The 18416-nt window shown below is 41.4% G+C and overlaps 1 protein-coding gene across 1 annotated transcript; it reads left to right on the plus strand.

The window, feature by feature from the left end:
- The first annotated feature begins 1753 nt into the window (after nucleotides 1-1753).
- Nucleotides 1754-18302, plus strand: ANGPTL6 (angiopoietin like 6). The gene is made up of 6 exons (XM_081315493.1): nucleotides 1754-1870; nucleotides 7593-8235; nucleotides 12699-12885; nucleotides 13951-14141; nucleotides 14853-15123; nucleotides 17932-18302. The coding sequence occupies exons 2-6, from the start codon at nucleotides 7660-7662 to the stop codon at nucleotides 18123-18125; spliced, it is 1419 nt and encodes a 472-aa protein (XP_081171619.1). The 5' UTR covers nucleotides 1754-1870; nucleotides 7593-7659; the 3' UTR covers nucleotides 18126-18302.
- Nucleotides 18303-18416: the final 114 nt, after the last annotated feature.

Here is an 18416-nt window from a genome sequence, read left to right on the forward strand (position 1 = left end):
GGGCAGAGGTGGCTTTGCTCCTCCCCAAAACTGCTTTTTTTAAAACTTTACAGGTATATTCCCAACAGCACCATCCTACCTAGACCAGAACATATTAGAGGAGTCCAAAAATAATTTGCAATAGCGGAGAATCTGTCTAGCTCAAGGTTAAAATGTTGGGATATTGGTTTCCCAGAGCTGCAAGAAGAAAACCAAGCTCATTGAACCCCAAGACCAATTTGGCCAAGGAATTATGCTCAAGTGAGGAACAAAGTATGAGGTTCAAAATCAATTCGCAGATTTGCCCCTACAAAACTGAAGCGTGTCCACTTTGGCAGAGGTTTAGAGGAACACCCCATATTTTTATGTCCTTGAAGGAAAGCATAAGATTTTGCAAAGAAGCTCCTCCATCTGTTTCTTTGCCTTTGTCTTGTCCAGATGTTTTTCTACTTCCTAGTGTAATCTACAGTTTTACTATTTCTGGTAGTCTCCAATGTAAATGTTATTCAAGCCCAAGACTGCTTACCTTTCAAGCCCCAAATAAGATCAAAACCAGGGAACCTAATGAATGCCAAAAGGTGTTGCTGTGGGCACATATCGGTTCCCACTGAGAACTGCAGTGCTCAAGGCTTGCTTCATTTTTTCCATGAAAATAAATCTGGACATTTTGAGAATGGGATATTTAAGGTAGGGATTTAGAAGAATACTGGTGGAGGCAAATTTGGATGCTTTATTCCTAGCAGATCCATGTTAGGAAGAAATGAATTCTGATAGACTTAATTTCCTTGCTTAAAAAGAAAGGACTGCAAAAAATATATCAACTGACTGGAAGAATTCTTGTGGGCATAGGATGTTTAAATGCAAAAGAAGTGCAAATGGAAGACATCTCCCAGGGGATCACCTACAATGGAGAATGTAAGTCCAATTTGCCTTCCCAAATCGTCTGCTTAATGTTTCCATGAGAAATTGTTTCCGATAAAGATTGAAACAGAGCAAACTTTAGCTGATACGTATATTCCTACCTTAGATAAGTTTACCTGAGCATGATGTTAAGTTTCCCTTGTTGCCTTCTTTCCTTCTCTTTGACACCTGTGTTCTAGATGATGTCCTTTTCATCTCCCAAATAGAATAGATGCCTAGGTGTACACAAACATATATTTACTTACATTCAGGTCTTCGACTTACCATTCATTCAGCGACCAACTGAAGTTATGAAGGCATCATATGGTGGCCATGACCCTCCTTTGGAATTCCCTTCCCAGACCAGCACTTCTTCCACTCTTTATGACCACATCACTGGGCAGGGGGTTGGACTAGAAGAACTCCAAGGTCCCTTCCAAACCTATGATTATGATTGTGATTGTGATTGTGCAATGGAAAGTTTGGTCACAATCACTGTTGTAAGTTAAGAAATACCATATACTTCACCTGATAGCTAAAGACCCAGTGGCTATATTTACACAACATGCTCGTCTGGTTAGTTATGTGCGACAGAGTGAAAAAGTTGTGAAAACCCAGCCCATTTCCCTGGCCCGCAATTCAGAATATCATGTGAATGCAGAAAAAGGGTTAATTCCAGAAACTATCTGGAGAGCAACAAGGGGAAGGGAACACACTCCGTTCCTTTAATTCTTATTATAAACAGTTCTATGACTGCCTTAAGAGGAAGTTGGAAATCATATCCTGATGGGCTACAGTGTGAAGTGCAAGGAATTTAACACTTTTCCCTGGCGCTGGCAGAACGCATGATGTGAGAGACAGACGAGGGTCTGCCGAGAGATTGAAGTCTACGATATAAGGGGGTTCTTCTCCCTGCTTCAGCAAAAGACGTGGGTTCACGCAACAAAAGAGCTGGATGATTGTTTTGGACACTGAGGTGACCAGTACACAGGTAAGATAGTGGGACATTGAATAGATTGAAAGGACAAGTTACCCAGAGGTCCTTCTACACAGAAGTCCTTTTAAAAAAACTGCCAATTCTCATCTATATATAGAACAAGGTTATTAATGCAGGTCATTTTGTATTCCTTTTGCCTTTTGGTTTGGAGAAACTTTGTGTACAAGGAGCAGTGCGTCTATGCAGGAAATAATCTATTCTGTTTATAAATATCATGAGGGGGTGCACAGCTGTTTAATCTTTACGACAAAATGGAATTGAGTAACATGAAACAAGTTAGTAGGAAATAGGCCTTCCATATCCAAATAATGTGGACGAAGACTTGAAAGCGTCCTTGGCTGCTCTTCCTTCCATGCCATTGCTCGTACGGTGTTGTCTCGTGGGGTTGGTGGCAGATTGGTGGTAACGTTGACTGCTTCTCCCCAGTCCTATATCCTACAGGCTCAATTCTCTGTTCAGAAGTAGGAATTCAAATGGCAGTAAAATATTGAACCGATACCAACATTTCTACCTGAGCCAGGCAGAGTCTGCCTATTCGCATCAGACAGGTTAAGGGGTACAGGCTGAGAAACCATCTTTCAGGAAAGATCAAAGGGGAGGGAGCCAGGAATCTGACCTTCTCAATGGCAGATCCCTCAGTGGAGAATTCTACCTGCCCACCCATTCCAATTGCATATGGGTGAAGTTATGTTGCTCTTTCTGGAAGACCTCAAGACGTTTCCTTCAGGGATTCAGGGCAGAGGATGCAAGTTAAATGGATGCAGCCAATCCAAGGAGGACTGTCATGTGGTTTAGATGCCAATATAATGGGTTTTATTTTGATGATTTGAATCTTTATTTTATGGTGGCTTATATGTTGTTATTTTACCTAGAGGTACCTAGAAGCTTAAGAAGAGGCAGGATATAAGTTATTGCAGTAGTTCTCAACCTGTGGTCTGCAAATCCCTGGAGGGCCATGATGTCATCATAGGGGGTCCGTGAAGGCTTGAAGAAATGTTGTGATTTAAATCTTGAGTTAAATCTTGGGGATCAAAATACAAAAGATATTTAAAGGGGGTCTGTGGTAAAGAAAAGATTGAGAACCATTGAGTTATTGAACAGCAAAAAAAATCTATATGATTGCTAGAACTGAAAACAACTTGCTAGTAGAATAATTAAATAAAATAAATTTCCCATGGGAGTTTGGTCAGTTCATTTTATAAATATGTGAAAGAGAATATCTCACATGCATAATGGAAGGCAGATATATGTAATAAATTATTATTATCTGTTCATAACAATGTGAAGTCACAGCTGCCAATATCCATCAAATTCTTTCCAAGAATCTCAGATGTCGTAATGTGTCAGCATATTATCTATGTAAAATCAATTGATAGATGGAAATTTTGTCAATGTGCAGATTTAAAGGTAGTCCTCAATTTATGATCACAACTGAGCCCAAAATTTATGTTGCACGTTTTGCCCCATTTTATGACTTTTCTTGCCAGATTTGTTAAGTGAATCACTATAGTTGCTAAATTAGTAACACGGTTGTTAAATGAATCTGGTTTGCCCATCGACTTTGCTTTTCAGAAAGTGGCAAAAGGTGATCGCTTGATGCTGGAACACAGCAACCGTCATAAATATGAGTCAGTTGCCAACCGTCTGAATTTTGATCACGTAACCATGAGGATGATGCAACGGTCATAAGTATGAAAAATGGTCATAAGTGTTGCTGTAACTTTGAACGGTCACTAAGGGAACTGTTGTAAACTGAGGACTACTTGTATTATGATTCATGGCAGAAGTCAGCTAGATGTTCAGAATGGATTTGGCATTTTTATCCACCCATCGAGTCCTTTCCAAGGACCTGGGATAGGCAGATGTGGATGTTTGATGGTGTTAAGGGTATTGTCACAGGATGTAAACTGTGTAACTTACTTGCAATTGACTGAGGTGCTTTTTGTCAATGCCAATGGTGTTCTAGTGGTGGTCCAATTGTTTTGGGATTGCACCCAAGGTGCCTATTACTATTGGTACAATCATTTTATTTGCAGGTCTTCGAATTTTGTGATTTTTCTTCATTTTTTTCTTTTATATTCTGTTATCTCCAGGTACTATCCGCTATCCAGACTTCTTTATCATTATCATTATTATGCATTTTTTTTTTAAAAAAAGGTTTTGTACTGAATGTTATTTAAAATGGTGTTACGTCATAACATACTGTAATTAGTTTTCCATTGCCTTTTTCATCAGGTTGAGAGAAAATGATTGGCCCAAAAATCATGTAGCTGGTTTCATGACTAAGGCAGATTAGAACTCGGTCTCTTAGCTTCAAACTCGCTGCCTTTCACCACATTACTAAACTGTCTTTTGTTTAAGATCTACCTTTGCTTAAAGCCAGTGGCATAGTGTGGGGGGTGCAGGGGGTGCCCGCTGCACCGGGCGCAACATCTGGGGGGCACGCGCTCGCACTTGCAGCTCTCTGCCCCTGCCTGGCTCACTCACTCTCTCTCACTGCAGTGCTGGCTGTGCGAATCCGATCTGAGCCGCCGGGTTGCCGCCCACTGTGGATGGGGGGGGTGCCAGGCGTGCAGTGCGGTGCACGGGTTAGGGGGCGCAAATTACTTGCCTTGCCCCGGGTGCTGACAACCCACGCTACGCCACTGCTTAAAGCCATCCTATGTGAAATCTGGGAAGGAGAAGGAAAAGTTCAGTTCCAAGAAAATGACACTCTGTATCATACAGGAATAGTGTAACTTATCAATACACACTCTGTGGGGGCTCACAAGCAAAAAATCTGATTAGTTTAATGCAATTTCAATTCAGTTCAAATTTGTGGGGTCCTTGTTTCTCTTTGAACCTGTTTGCTTTCTTGCAGATGTTTCATTACCAAACTAGGTAACATCATGAGTTCCTATTAGAACATACATACATACCTAAATACATACATACACCCCAAAGTTCAGCCCAACAACTATTCTCTTCTATCAATTTATTAAAGCCATAAAGCCAGATTAGTGCCATTTTATTTACATTCCTTAGAAATAAATACAACCGTATTTAGTAATTCTTTCTCTCAAATAAGAATGTTTAGGACTGCAGCCTTTGTTGATCTATGGGTGAAGCAAAATGAGACTTGAGACTATAATGTTCTGATTTCCAGCCTAGCTATGCTTCTCTTTAAGTTCCACGTTAAAGTTGCCTTTAATACATTACATCTTAACGCTGTGCTTTTTTTCTGGATTTTGTTGAAATCCTAGATGTACCTTACAGTATATCAAAACAAATATCTATTAAATTTCGATTCTCAGATTTTTTTTTCATTCAAGTTGAGTTTAGGAATTTGGAAATCTGGAGGCAACTGGTTCAGAAGCTCATGCCAAACGCAGAAGAAAAGATTGTCTAGAGCAGCATTTCTTAAACTTTCTTCTCTCAGGACTCCTTCCCACTTTTCAAAACTATGGGAAACCCCAAAAAAGCTTTTGATTGTATGGCATACATTTATGGATGTTTATGATGACGCGGTGGCTCAGTGGGTTAGGACGCTGAGCTTGTCGATCGGAAGGTCGGCAGTTTGGCGGGTCGAATCCCGAGTGCCGCGTAACAGAGTGAGCGCCTGTTACTCGTCCCAGCTTCTGCCAACCTAGCAGTTCGAAAGCACGTAAAAATGCAAGTAGAAAAATAGGGACCACTCCGGTGGGAAGGTAACAGCGTTCCGTGCGCCTTTGGCGTCTAGTCATGCCGGCCACATGACCACGGAGATGTCCTCGGACAAGCGCTGGCTCTTCGGCTTTGAAACGGAGATGAGCACCGGCCCCTAGAGTCGGAAACGACTAGCACGCATGTGCGGGGGAAACTTTACCTTTACCTTTACCTTTTATGATGTTAAAAAGCTAAAATTTACACATTCACTACCACTAGTGCTTCTCACATTTTCTTGAAGGGATTTTAATATTTACTATTTTTCAAGATAGGCTGGCAAATAATTTTGATTTCTCAGACCTCTGAGAGGTCATGAGGACCCCCAGAGATCCCAGGACCATATTTCAAGAAATGCTACTCTAGACTGCTCCTAAGAGCAAATGGTGTAATATTAAATGCATCTTCCTCTTTAATGTATAAGATAATATTTTCATGCAAATGCAATAATATAATTGCATTTGCATGAAAATGCAATTATTTTATTGGGGCTAGAGAAAAGAGGTGTATTAGGGGGAATTCAGTGCTTTTGCTCCTGTGCTGCAATCTTGAAAGAAGGGGTGGGGGGAATCCTTCTCTGACATTAGATGGAAGAATATTGGTCAACGACATCAAATAGAGCAATTTTCCTCTAAGCAAATGCTGGTAGTCCTCGACATATCACCAAAATTGAGCCCAAAATTTCATTTGCTAAGCAAGACAGCTATTAAATGAGTTTTGCCCCTTTATATGACCTTTTTGCCCCAGTTGTTAAGTGAATCACTCCGGTTGTTAAGTGAATGGGCTTCCCACTTTGACTTCGTTTATTGGGAGCCAGCTAGAAAGCCTACAGATGATGATCATATGACCCCAGGACAGTGCAACTGTCATGAAAACATGCCAAATGCCCGAATTTTGATCACGTGACCATGGGGGTGCTGCAATGGTGGTTAAGTCTGAAAAACGGTCATAAGTCACTTTTTCCGGTGCCATTGTAACTTCAAACAGTCACTAAATGAATAGTTGTAAGTCAAAGACTACCCATGTGGGTTACAGGGAAAATATTTTTCTCAAGGCCACCTGAGAAAAGGTATGTTAAAATTCTGTTTCACGTCAGACGTAGACTGAATAGTGATGAGTCCCTTCTCAGCTGATGCTTAAAAAAAAGCTGAAGGTGACATACATCAAATGCCAATGCATACTTTTGGCTCTTATGGTACAGTGCTGTGTATGGCTAATTAAATGTGGCTTAATTCAGAAGGCAAGTGCATGGGATTACAGCTGTAGTTGGCTTGCATCTGATCTCTTGCAAGGCATATCTGGGGGGGGGGGGAATGGAATAAATTGCTTGAAATGAAATTATTTTGGCAAAGTAGCTGGCTGACACGAGATTGCAGACGGTGTAATGATTTTCTGTCCTTTCTTTACCAACTTGTCTGAAAATAGCCAAGTTGGCTGGTTCCAGCCCTCCCACTGCTAACAATAAACACTACTTGCAGCTATTTTAATCTCCTCTTCTGCTCTTGAAAGCCAGCGTGAGAACAGGGACAGGGAGAAAGGGTGGGGGTGAAAGAAGCAGTGATAAAATCCAGATGGAACTGCCCAAGAAGCCTGGGAGTGGACGCTCTTGTTTACACAGGAATTAGGAACCTCATCTGTCCAGGGTTTATCTCTTGCTCCCCTTCCCTCTCAAATCCCATTGCAATGTTAAGCCAAACCTAAACTGATTATTTGCCAACCATGAAGTTTGTAAGATGGAAACACCCTTCAGGGTTTCTGCCTTGGCTGCTTCTCACTTGTAGAAGAGAGATGTCCAAGGCATTGAGCCATCTCACATGTGAGACTTACATCAGTTTTGTTTTCAGTCGGCTCCAAATACTGACGTGCAAAGTGGAGTTTTCTCCTCTCATGAATTATGATAATGAAAAAGTCCAAGGGAAGGCCCAGTGCAAGTTTTGTATCATTTGTGTAAACAGGTGGCTTTACTTATTTCATTGTGCATTCCTTGTTGCTAAGGCCTTATTGGGTTTGAAGCTGTTCATCCTCTGCTTTGTAGGTCTTCCGAGAGGAGGACTTGTTTCTGATCCCCCCTGCTGGCGGCTTTTGGCTCTTTCCCCACAAGTATGGAGCCTCAATCCTCAGTGTTAGTGCTGCTGTTACTGAGCCTGGCCAGGCCAATCGTCTCAGGCCCTGAACCAATCACTGGACCAAGATGTACCCATACCTTCATCTTGCCTCAGCAGAAGTTCACAGGAGCAGTGTGCTGGAGCAGTGTACGTCCTCCCCCTGAGCCTCCAGGTCCCAACCGTAGTGAGGTGGAGGAGATCCATGTCCAGCTGAGCCGGCAGCAGGCCCAAATGGATGAACTACGGCGACTGGTGGAGGTGGATGGGGCCATGGTGAGCGAGGTCAAGGCGTTACGCAAGGAAAGCCGCAATGTCAATGCCCGGGTGACCCAGCTCTATACTCAGCTGCTTCATGAGATCCTTCAGCGACGAGAACGGCCAGTGCAGACCTCTCAGCTGGAATGGCGTGTAGCCAATGCTTCTGCTGAGGCTGCACAGGTGGCGGCCAGTTATCGCCAACTAGAGGGGAAGTACAATGCTTTGGCTGCCCTTGTCAACAATCAGAGTGCCCTGATCAGCCGCCTAGAGAGAGAATGCCAGCAAGGAAAAGCCGGCAAGGAGGTGCCCCCACAGGTACTGGCCAGCGGGAACTGGGACTCAGGAACCAAAGAGAGGACAAGAGGGTGGGCAGGGTAGAAGGAAGACTGGTTTCAGGATTATGAGGATAAATGAAAGCTGATTTTTTTTTAATTTGAAACCGGAATTTTCTAAAATCATACTTTCTCCATGTGAAATAAGCAAATCCATAAAATCGCATCATTTCAGTCTTGATGTCAGCAAAATCCATTAAGGATTAACAACATATCTATTTTAACCTTGATCAAAAAATCAATTATATATTCCTTCCTTTTATTTTTAACAGTCTTGAACTTTAGTCCCGTCACATAATGTCCTAAGATTTGATTCTTTTTTATGTATGTATGTATGTATGTATGTATGTATGTATGTATGTATGTATGTGTCTCTTTGCAGAGAACTTCATAGCTTCAATAATCCTCTTTTGTAAAACCAATATAGGAAAATTATCTAGATCACTCTCTTGGTTTGTTATTTGTTTATCCCTTTTAATTTTTAAGACATCAGCTCGTTTGTTTTATATATCTGATATGTAACATCTTTTCCCATGTCATTAATGTAGCATGTCATTTTAAAATGCACTTTCAAATCAGTATCAATCAGTCAGATAATTTCTATAGCGCCTTTTAAATACAGTCTATGTATAGAGGCAGACACTTTTAAAATTAACTCCTTTAATGTGATCTTTAGTTCTTTCTAGCTCCCTCTAATGTACAATTTTTGGTCTTATTATGTTGTTTTTAAAAGAATTCAAATGGAGAAAGATATAAGATATAAGTTTCCCCAGGAGAAAGATTTTTATAATTATTCAAAATCGTATTTCAAATTCATCTGGACCCTTAGTCTGTTTCTAACTTTCCAAAATCAAAGTCCTAATTACTCTTTTGCTGCTTTTTCAAAACAAAAACAAAAAATCCAACAGTTTAAGTCCTTAAATTTGTATTTAAAATTCTTTTGCTAAGAATTTAAGGAAAGGCGCCTGGGGTTTTCAGACTTGACTATCCAAAGATTTCTAATAGCTGAGAAACAATTAACAAGCAATTCCTAAAAGTAGTGACTAGAAAAGGAACTATGCAAACCCAGTGTCCTTTTAAAGACACCAACCTGCTTTGGACAAAGGTGCCATTCCTTTCTCTCTCAGAGCATTAAACCTGCCAAAGACCTCTATCCTCCAGGCTCCTTGTGGAAAGCAGTTGTCTGGAGCATTTTTGGGTGATCCCAAGTCCTCACCTTGTCTCTAGAGAAATTGTCGAAGATTTGTCCAGTCTTCATTCTGTCACAATTGCCATTCTGCTTTTCACAGAACCATCTTCAGTTTGCCATTTCTTTTCTGAATCCCATTTTTCTCATGGAATGAGAAATATATTCAAGGCCTGATCTTGGAGTCTCCCGGTTATTTAAAACAAAATCCTGCAGAGAGACCTTTTGGTTATCTTTATGTGTGCAAATGCATGTGTGTGTTTCCCTGCCTTAACAGCAACCTTGGAATGATAAAAGTTTTTCCCACCCCTTTATCTCATGTCTTCAAAAGCTACATACTTGTACATCAGGAACCCAGGAATCCTGATAACAAGAAAACCTAACCTAACTTCACCTAAGCTAAACTCTGTCTTACTTTCAATTCTTGGACAACTTTATTCCAGCTTCAGCTGTAAGCCTTGATTTGTGTAACAACCACCCTCTCTTTCACAAACTTAGGAACTCAATGAGGTTGGAGCAAAATTCAAACCTGTGCTGAGCTGACTCCAGGATTTTCCAGGGCCATATTTATAATGGTTTGAATTGAAATATTTTTCTGGCTAGACATTTAGGTTTAGGTTTAGGTTTATTCAATTTCTATACTGCCCTTCTCCCGAAGGACTCAGGGCGGTTAACAGGGCATATATAAATAACAGTACAAAAATTAAAAAGAAATTAAACCAATGCCCAATTAAAATACAATGACAATAAAATAGTAAAAAACCCATTAAAAAAAACCTAATATTCCCCATCAGGCCAGGCCAGCTAGTTCAAATAAGTGGGTCTTCAGCCCGCGCCGGAAGGAGCAAAGGTCCGATGCCATCCGGAGCTCAACCGGCAGTTGGTTCCATAATGCCGGAGCACCCACAGAGAAGGCCCTCCCCCTGGGGGCCACCAGTCGACATTCCCTGACCGGAGGCACCCTGAGGAGGCCCTCACTGTGGGCACGCACAGGGCGGAGGGGAGTTGACGCCGGCAGCAGGTGGTCCTCGAGGTATCCCGGACCCATGCCATGTAAGGACTTGAAGATCATAACCAAAACCTTGAACCTCACCCGGAAGACAACTGGTAACCAATGTAGCTCGCGGAGCAAAGGTGTAACATGGGAGTACCGGGAAACTCCCAAGACAACTCTCGCGGCCGCATTCTGTACCAGTTGGAGCCTCCGAGTGGTCTTCAAGGGAAGCCCCATGTAGAGAGCATTGCAGTAGTCCAGGCGAGAGGTCACGAGCGCATGAGTGACCGTACACAGGGCATCCCGGTCCAGATAGGGCCGCAACTGGCGCACCAGGCGAACCTGGGCGAAAGCCCCCCTAGTCATTTGGGCCCAATGTAAGAGCAAAGGTGCAGAAAGGTTTTCCCACTGCTAGTTGAATCTCCTTTGGCAAGAAAAACTTTTACCTGCTGAAATTTTATGTGTGCTGCACTGCTGCCACAAGTCCAAGCTCAGAGGAAATAAAATGGTAATTGTGACAGCCTGCATTCAGTCGCAGTGGCCTGCTGGCTGTTCATATATCCATGCAGTTACCCAAACAAAGAGAAAGTGAAAAGTGAATGGACGGTTTAGTTTCCCACTTTCTCACAGGAGAAAAAGGGGCTGTTGTTGAGCTGCCATTACAGAGTTTTTTTAGAATACCCAAAAGAATTCTGGAAAGAACTAGAAGGAGAACTTTGACGAAGGAAGTGTAATGGCTGGAAGAATCTAAAATAAGATCAGAATTTCTTAATCTTGACAACTTTAAAACTTGTGGAGTTCAATTTCCAACATGTTGGGGAACTCCAGGAGTTGAAGTCCACACATCTTAAAATTGGGAAAGGTTTCCCAAGGTCTGGAAAAACTGGTCTAGACTATCTAGATTTGTTGTTTTAATAAAGTGTAATCAAGGCTAATCAACAAATTGGACTGGGCAGTGTTATATTACTGCAGACCTGTGTGTCTGAGAACAGTTCCAAAGAAGACTGATAAAGAGAGCTATTGGATGACATCTGGAAGTTTTTACTTGGCAATTTTAGTAGTGTCAAAATCAACAAGATAGCAGATGGAGCATCGCAGTTAAAGCTGCTACCTTTTGCACATGTGTCATGTACACATTCAGAAAGGGCAGGGCTTGCATTATAACGCACCAGCCACCATTCTTGTTGATTTTGACTCCAGCCACCCATGGATACCATTACATTAATTGAAGATCCAAAAAGAAGGATGCCCAGGGGAGCTTTTTCTATTCAACAAATATGAGGGATTGAAGAAGATGGAAGGAAAAACGTGTCAGAGCCAAGGCAGAAATCTTTTCCTGGATTGTCCGAGAGAGAGGACACTGGCCAGCATATACTTTGTCCTTTCTTTATCTCTTGAGCAATTCAAAAATAACTGTGTGGATATTTCTGTTAAAATAACATCATTGCCTAGACTATGATACTTGGTTCTCTCTGCAATTTAAAAACCATGTGGCAGCATTACTGGAAGCAAACACTGAAATGCAGATAGCTAAATGTAAATTCTGCGTGCAGAGCTAAACTGGGGAAGATTAAACTAACTGGTGCAATTAGCCTTGATGTGTTTTCTTAATAAATTACCCACATCCAAAAATCCAAAGAAGTTGTTGCACTGTTTTATCCATCAACTCCTATGAACCCACAGGAAGCCCATGTGACAGTAATCATAGGGTGAAAGGCTTGTGATTTGCACCACCCACATCTGCAGCACTCCAAGTTAATCTGCTTTCAGACCACCAGGGTGGGATGAGCAAAACACTTCCCCCACACTTCAGATCTAGCATCTTGTTTTCACTTTAATCATCTAGCTCCTTAACTATTGTTTAGAAATAAATACACACACCTATTCTATGGGGGCATAATTCTCTTCAAGTGCATTGCTCTAAGACTGGGACCTTTTGGTTTCTTCACAAAATAGCCTTCACCAATTTCATGCTTTCCAAATGTGTTGTGGAGAGCAACAGGCAAGTTTAGGATGGGCTTCTACAGATGTAGCTCATTTTCTCCCACATATTGAAAAGATTTGGGTTTGCTCTCTGTAACTGGTTGTATCATAGTCAGCCAACAGCAAGTCTGCCTTGAAACATCCGTTTTCTGGGGAAACATTTCCCCCCCCCAAAAAAAACCAGCATAGGAAGAGTTGTAGAGCTCAGATCAGATGGTTTAAACTGGATGTTGCTCCCTGAGGATATGATTATTGGATGAGATTGCTCCTCTTCTTCACACAGCCACCTTTGGCACCAGTGGTACCTCACAACCCGGCAAGCACTTCCAATGAAAGCAGAGTCTACTTTGACACCATCAATGACATCCAGCGAGACCAGACAGCAACTGCCCAGTACTGGCCTGACAAGGCTCCCTCTTCACTGGATGACACTCCTCTGCTCCCTGCTGTTGGACCCACCAAATCTACAGGTGAGGGAGCACACAACTGCCAAGAAACACAGCTAAAGTTGTGCTTAGCAGTCTGTTGCCATGATGGGAAGTGACCAGATCCTAGGTCACCCAAACGGGGAGGTAAAGTTATTTCCAAAGATGAAGATGTAGCGCTCCTTTACCCACCGGTGAGAGAAATCTTGAGTTACCCTTCTATATGATATTGGTATGATGATTTATGCTTCATTTTCTGTAGGGAATTATTCAGCTATGCAATTACTCCACCTATAATTTGAAGTAAATCAGTCCTGGAATGATTTAATGCTACTTCTCTGTGTAAAATACAGATTAACATGTACAATTCTTGGGATGTTCATGCAGACAAAGCATAGATATCCCATGAATTCTTTATCTTGTAAACAGTTCGCCACTTTTCTCTGCACTGCTTGATTCCCCTGGCCCAAAATATAAACTGCAAGTGCTTCATGCTATTCCTAGTATACCTTTAGACTGCTAACTAAAGGGTGTTCCATTCCTCAGATTTATTAGTTTGGTTTTGAAAGCTGAAGTAGAATTATAAAACACTATGAATAGCTCATTATAGTTATATTCTTAATGCAGAGTATTGGTCTTATAGCTTCTCCCCACCCAATACTATACACCCTTACTCAATCATGGGGCCTCCTGCTTTTTCCATAAAGCATCTGTTGACCAGAACCAAATAAAAAATAAAAAAGATCGCAGTCTATACTGAAACTACATTCCATCCCTTTCATCTTAGAGAGGCAAGCCCTTGATCTGATGATCTAGCTTGGCTGAGCATCAAACAGTGTTTGCTAAGAGAAACCAGTGATTTATTCATAGGCTTTCAAAACTGACCTAAATGCCAGAACATGGCTTCCTAGTATATAGGAGGCCCTTGATGCAGGGGAGACATTCCCTCTGTCTGAGTCTTTCTATGGAAAATGTGGTTTATGATTAAAGGCATGCTTACCACAAGGCAAAATATCAACAGTGGTTCCTTAGACCAAAATGTGTTGTTTTTCTAAAAGCCACAAGAGCATCAGTCACTTTGGAATAAGCTTTATTTTGTTTCTTGTGCAGGGCCTTGGCCTGACTGTCAAGCAGCTCAACAGGATGGCCAATCCAGTGGAATCATCATGCTACAGCCCACTCATGCTCAGGGTATCATCCAGGTTTGGTGTGACCAGGAATACAATGGAGGTGGTTGGACGGTCATCCAGCGGCGGCAGGATGGATCAGTCAATTTCTTTACCACTTGGCAGGATTACAAGGTTGGAGGATGTGGCTTCTGGTACCCCCACAAAGAGAGGAGCTCTGAGGAGGAAGGATACCCAAATTGTGGGTACAGTTAGGTGGAGAGAATTGCAGGATGCAAGCTTACCTGAAGTTAGCATTAGAGAGCTGAAGTCACCCAGCAGGGCTGAGGATGAAGAGCCATACATGATGAAGCTAGGAGCCAGGTTCATAAACTGAACTTCATTGGGTGGTTATAAGTAGCATTCATGAACCCGAAAGCAAAAAAAACCTCAGGCTTACATACTTTGGAACCTGGTTACCATTATAGAAAAATATTTATATTTATCCTCATTGACAAGGAATTGAGTTATCTAACCTAGGATTGTTTGTAGTTTAGTTCTTGAGAAAGCTATAATGGATGGATTCTTCCATAATGTTAAGCTATAAATCATGGTACACAAAATACATTAAGCCAAAAAATACACATTTTGCCTTAGTAGCATACCAGGGATATAGGGCTGTTCTCTTAAGCGTCCTAATGGTTCCAGAGATACCAGATGATCTCTTTGCAAAGGAAGGAGATAGGGTTGAGTCTGGATGGCAGATTATTTTGGGTATTCACCTGGCATGATTGAGTGCATGTTCTGTGAAAGAAATTTGTAATTTCCCACCACAGAAGTACTCTAGAGAGAGTCATCCACCTTAATGACACCTTGGTAATCATTTGCCTGTTGTGTTTTTCTTAGAATGGTTTTGGGAACCTGGAAGGGGAGCACTGGCTGGGCCTGGAATTCATTTACTTGCTGACCCACCAGGGTTCATACATGTTGCATGTATTAATGGAAGACTGGAGTGGGCGACAGGCATATGCTGAATACAATACCTTCACTCTGGAGCCCAAGAGTGACTTCTATCGGCTACGGCTGGGCAAATATCAAGGCAATGCTGGAGATTCTCTCTCCTGGCACAATGGTCGACAGTTCAGCACTCTTGACCATGACCATGATGCTTACTCAGGTAAGAGGGCATAACTGCTGGCAGAAACTGCTGGAAGGACATATCAAAAACCGAGCAGGAAAAACTATTGGTAAAAATAGTTTGGTGTAATGTTTAAGGACGTGGACTAGAAGCCAGAAGACTATAAATTACAATCTTCCATTAGCCATATAATCTAGCTTGGTGACTTTAGGCCAGTTACTCTTTCTTAACTCACCTCACAAGGTTATTGTTGTGGGGAAAATAGGAGAAAAGAGCCTCATGGACGCTTCTATGAATTGTACAGAGAAGGGTTTATACTCATTGTATTTTGATCCCCTTCTTTCTCCTCAGAGCTCAGATTGATGGGTGGGAACTTTCTATTTGTTTCCTCATGAAAACTGTGAGGAAGGCTTCAGCTCAACATCAGCCAGTTGAGCTGAGGCAGCAATCAGAACCTGCTTCCACATGATGGTAAAATAGGAGAAAGCTGTTTTGATGGGACTTGGAGGCAGAACTATATCATCTAGAACAGGGGTCTTCAAAATTGGCCCTTTTATGACTTGTGGACTTCTACTCCCAGATTTCCTTAGCCAGGCACTCTGGCTGAGGAATTCTGGGAGTTGAAGTCCACAAGTCATAAAAGGGTCAAGTTTGAAGACCCCTGATCTAGAATCATTAATATAAATTTGTGACCAAAATATGGTACTCACTTCACATTAATCTCTAAGCTAAATCAACATATGCAGACCATAAGGATAGAGTATTGGGAAAGGTAATTATTCTGTCTCTGAAGAGAATGGTTAAAGGGCTAGCTTATTTTTTCAAAACAACACACTATGTGTATATGTATGTGTTTTCCATATCTTTAATTAAAAAAAGCCCAGATTGTTAAATGTACAAAGAGATGAAACTGGTCCCAAGACCAGGATTACATTTATAATCAAATTTCAGCCAGTTTAAAAGATTTTGACCTATAAAGGCCATATGTTGTCTTGTGTACATCAAGGAGACTTGGAGGTTTCTATTCTCCTGCAAAATGCATTATCTACTTAGATATGCTGCCTCAGCAGAAACTTTCATTTTAGGAGACAAAGCTATTTTTTTTATTTCCAGAAAATCAAAGATTTCCAGGTAGAAGACTGAAAAGGCCTTGTGCAGCTAATCTGTCTTTTCCTCTTGAAGATTTTTTTGTCATAATTTATATCAATCATAATAGGGAAAAAATAAGAGGGAAAGAAATAGCAAGTCAGCACAAACTGGGTTTTCCACTTGCCTAAACAGAATTTTCTATTTGGGGCAGAATGGCTGCAAAAGAAAATCCTTGTCTGTTTTATGATTTTAGCAGCTGACTTGTACTCTGGCCCAAGGTATATCATATTAGCTTCAGTGACGTCCATTGGTTTTATTTACCGGTATGTCTTTAAAACACAGTGTTGGCTCTTATCTCCCATTTTGTTGAGCAGTGGGAAGAGCAAGTATTGTGCTACATTAAAGAACACTGAGAATCTAGAACAGAGGTGTCCATCTGCCGGCCTGTGGGCTGGATGTGTCATGCCGAAACCATGCCTACTACAGCTCCGGCAATGGGGAAAAAGTCGTGATATGTCGCGACACGTCACAAGATGTGGCGAGTTTGACACCTCTGATCTAGAATGTGCAATTCACAAGATATTAAAGGAGAGCTTAGCAGCAGTAAACTTCTTTAATTCTGCCTCAGATTTCTAGAAGGGTGACTGAACATTTAAAGGATTTCAATTTCAATTGATTATCTTTCTCTCTCTCATTTGTCTTCCACCATTGCAAAGTTGGTTCCAACAGTTTCTTTTTTTCTTCTTCCAATAATTGGAAGTTATGTTCATTCCAAATGCTGCTTGATACACAAAGCAAAACTGGAGAGAAACACACTGCACCAATAAAACATCATCTGATTTATCTACAGGTAGTCCTCATTTAGTGAATCCAATTGGGACTGGGAAGTGGGTCATTAAGCAAAGCAGTTGCTAAGATAAAAATAATCACTGTGTTGTACAGTTTTGTATAGGATAACCTATACTGACTGCATTGGTGAACATTGCTTGCTAAGCCAATGCTACCCAAATTTATCTAATCAACTGATATTTTCTCAATGCAGTATAACATTTAACTCAAGTTTTGGCTTTTGGTATTGTGTAAAGTTTGGATAATATGTAAATGTATATGAATATATAGACAAACATGCAGCACCACATTAATTAAGCTCCAAATTAAAAGAGAAAACAGATTATAACTTTCCTGCAATATTTGTTAAAAAATCATAAATATCCATTTTCCAAGGTTGCCTGGAAGGAATGTAAGGGAATTTCTTATGCACTCATATTAAAGATAAAGATGGTCAGCAGCCTTTGAAGGTCTTAAGAAATTGTGGGCACCCTTTTTCCTGCGAAGGAAACACCATATTTTTTCAGTAATTTTTTTAGAGATTGCATTGAATGCTAACACTAGATTGGGCTGAAGCCAGTGGAAGGCAGGGCCAAGAGTCAGTGATTTCCTTCCTTCCTTCCTTCCTTCCTTCCTTCCTTCCTTCCTTCCTTCCTTCCTTCCTTCCTTCCTTCCTTCCTTCCTCCCTCCCTCCCTCCCTCCCTCCCTCCCTCCCTCCCTCCCTCCTTTCATACCATTTGCTGGATTTGCTTGATGTTTAAATGTGTTATCTGCAAAAGTCATTTCAATTAGGCCAAGGAACATCAGTTAAGCTCCATGTGACCCAGTGGCTGCCCAGTTTTGACCTAGGTTACCAAAAGTTAATGGCATCTGAATTCATGGTTTCACGTTCTGATCTCCTCCCCCTCTCCCCCTATTCTTTCTCCCTAGGGAACTGTGCCCATTACCAGAAAGGTGGTTGGTGGTACAATATGTGTGCCCATTCCAATCTCAATGGCATCTGGTACAAGGGTGGTCATTACCGAAGCCGCTATCAGGATGGAGTCTACTGGGCAGAGTTTCATGGTGGTGCCTACTCCCTCCGTAAGGTGGTAATGATGATCCGGTCTACGCAAGGCAACTAAGTTCCATTTTTATCCACAGAAAAGACGGCAAAGCAGACCAAAATCCAGATGGATGTACTTTACAAAAGAATTCACTGAACTCTGGATGCACACCATGCTTTTTTAGTATCTGACCTCAGGAGAAACATCTTTAACTGTGCAATGCACTGATTGGCTGAGAGCCTTGTACTTCACAGATCTCCCCACACCCACCCACCTGCTTCTCAGGCCGTTCTTTCATAAAAAAAAGTATTACTTTTATCTTTCATCAAAAGAAGAAAGTGCCAAAGATATCTCAAATAGTACTTTAAA

Source organism: Vipera berus, assembly GCF_964194415.1.
Source record: "Vipera berus genome assembly, chromosome: 2".
Taxonomy (NCBI): Eukaryota; Metazoa; Chordata; class Lepidosauria; order Squamata; family Viperidae; genus Vipera; species Vipera berus.

Bases quoted from the DNA above. Each gene is read 5' to 3' on its own strand.
- ANGPTL6 (XM_081315493.1), top strand. From the start codon at position 7,660: ATGGAGCCTCAATCCTCAGTGTTAGTGCTGCTGTTACTGAGCCTGGCC. The intron at 14,142-14,852 runs GTTGGAGGATGT...TGTTTTTCTTAG, and splicing joins CCACTTGGCAGGATTACAAG to AATGGTTTTGGGAACCTGGA. The intron at 15,124-17,931 runs GTAAGAGGGCAT...CTTTCTCCCTAG, and splicing joins TGACCATGATGCTTACTCAG to GGAACTGTGCCCATTACCAG.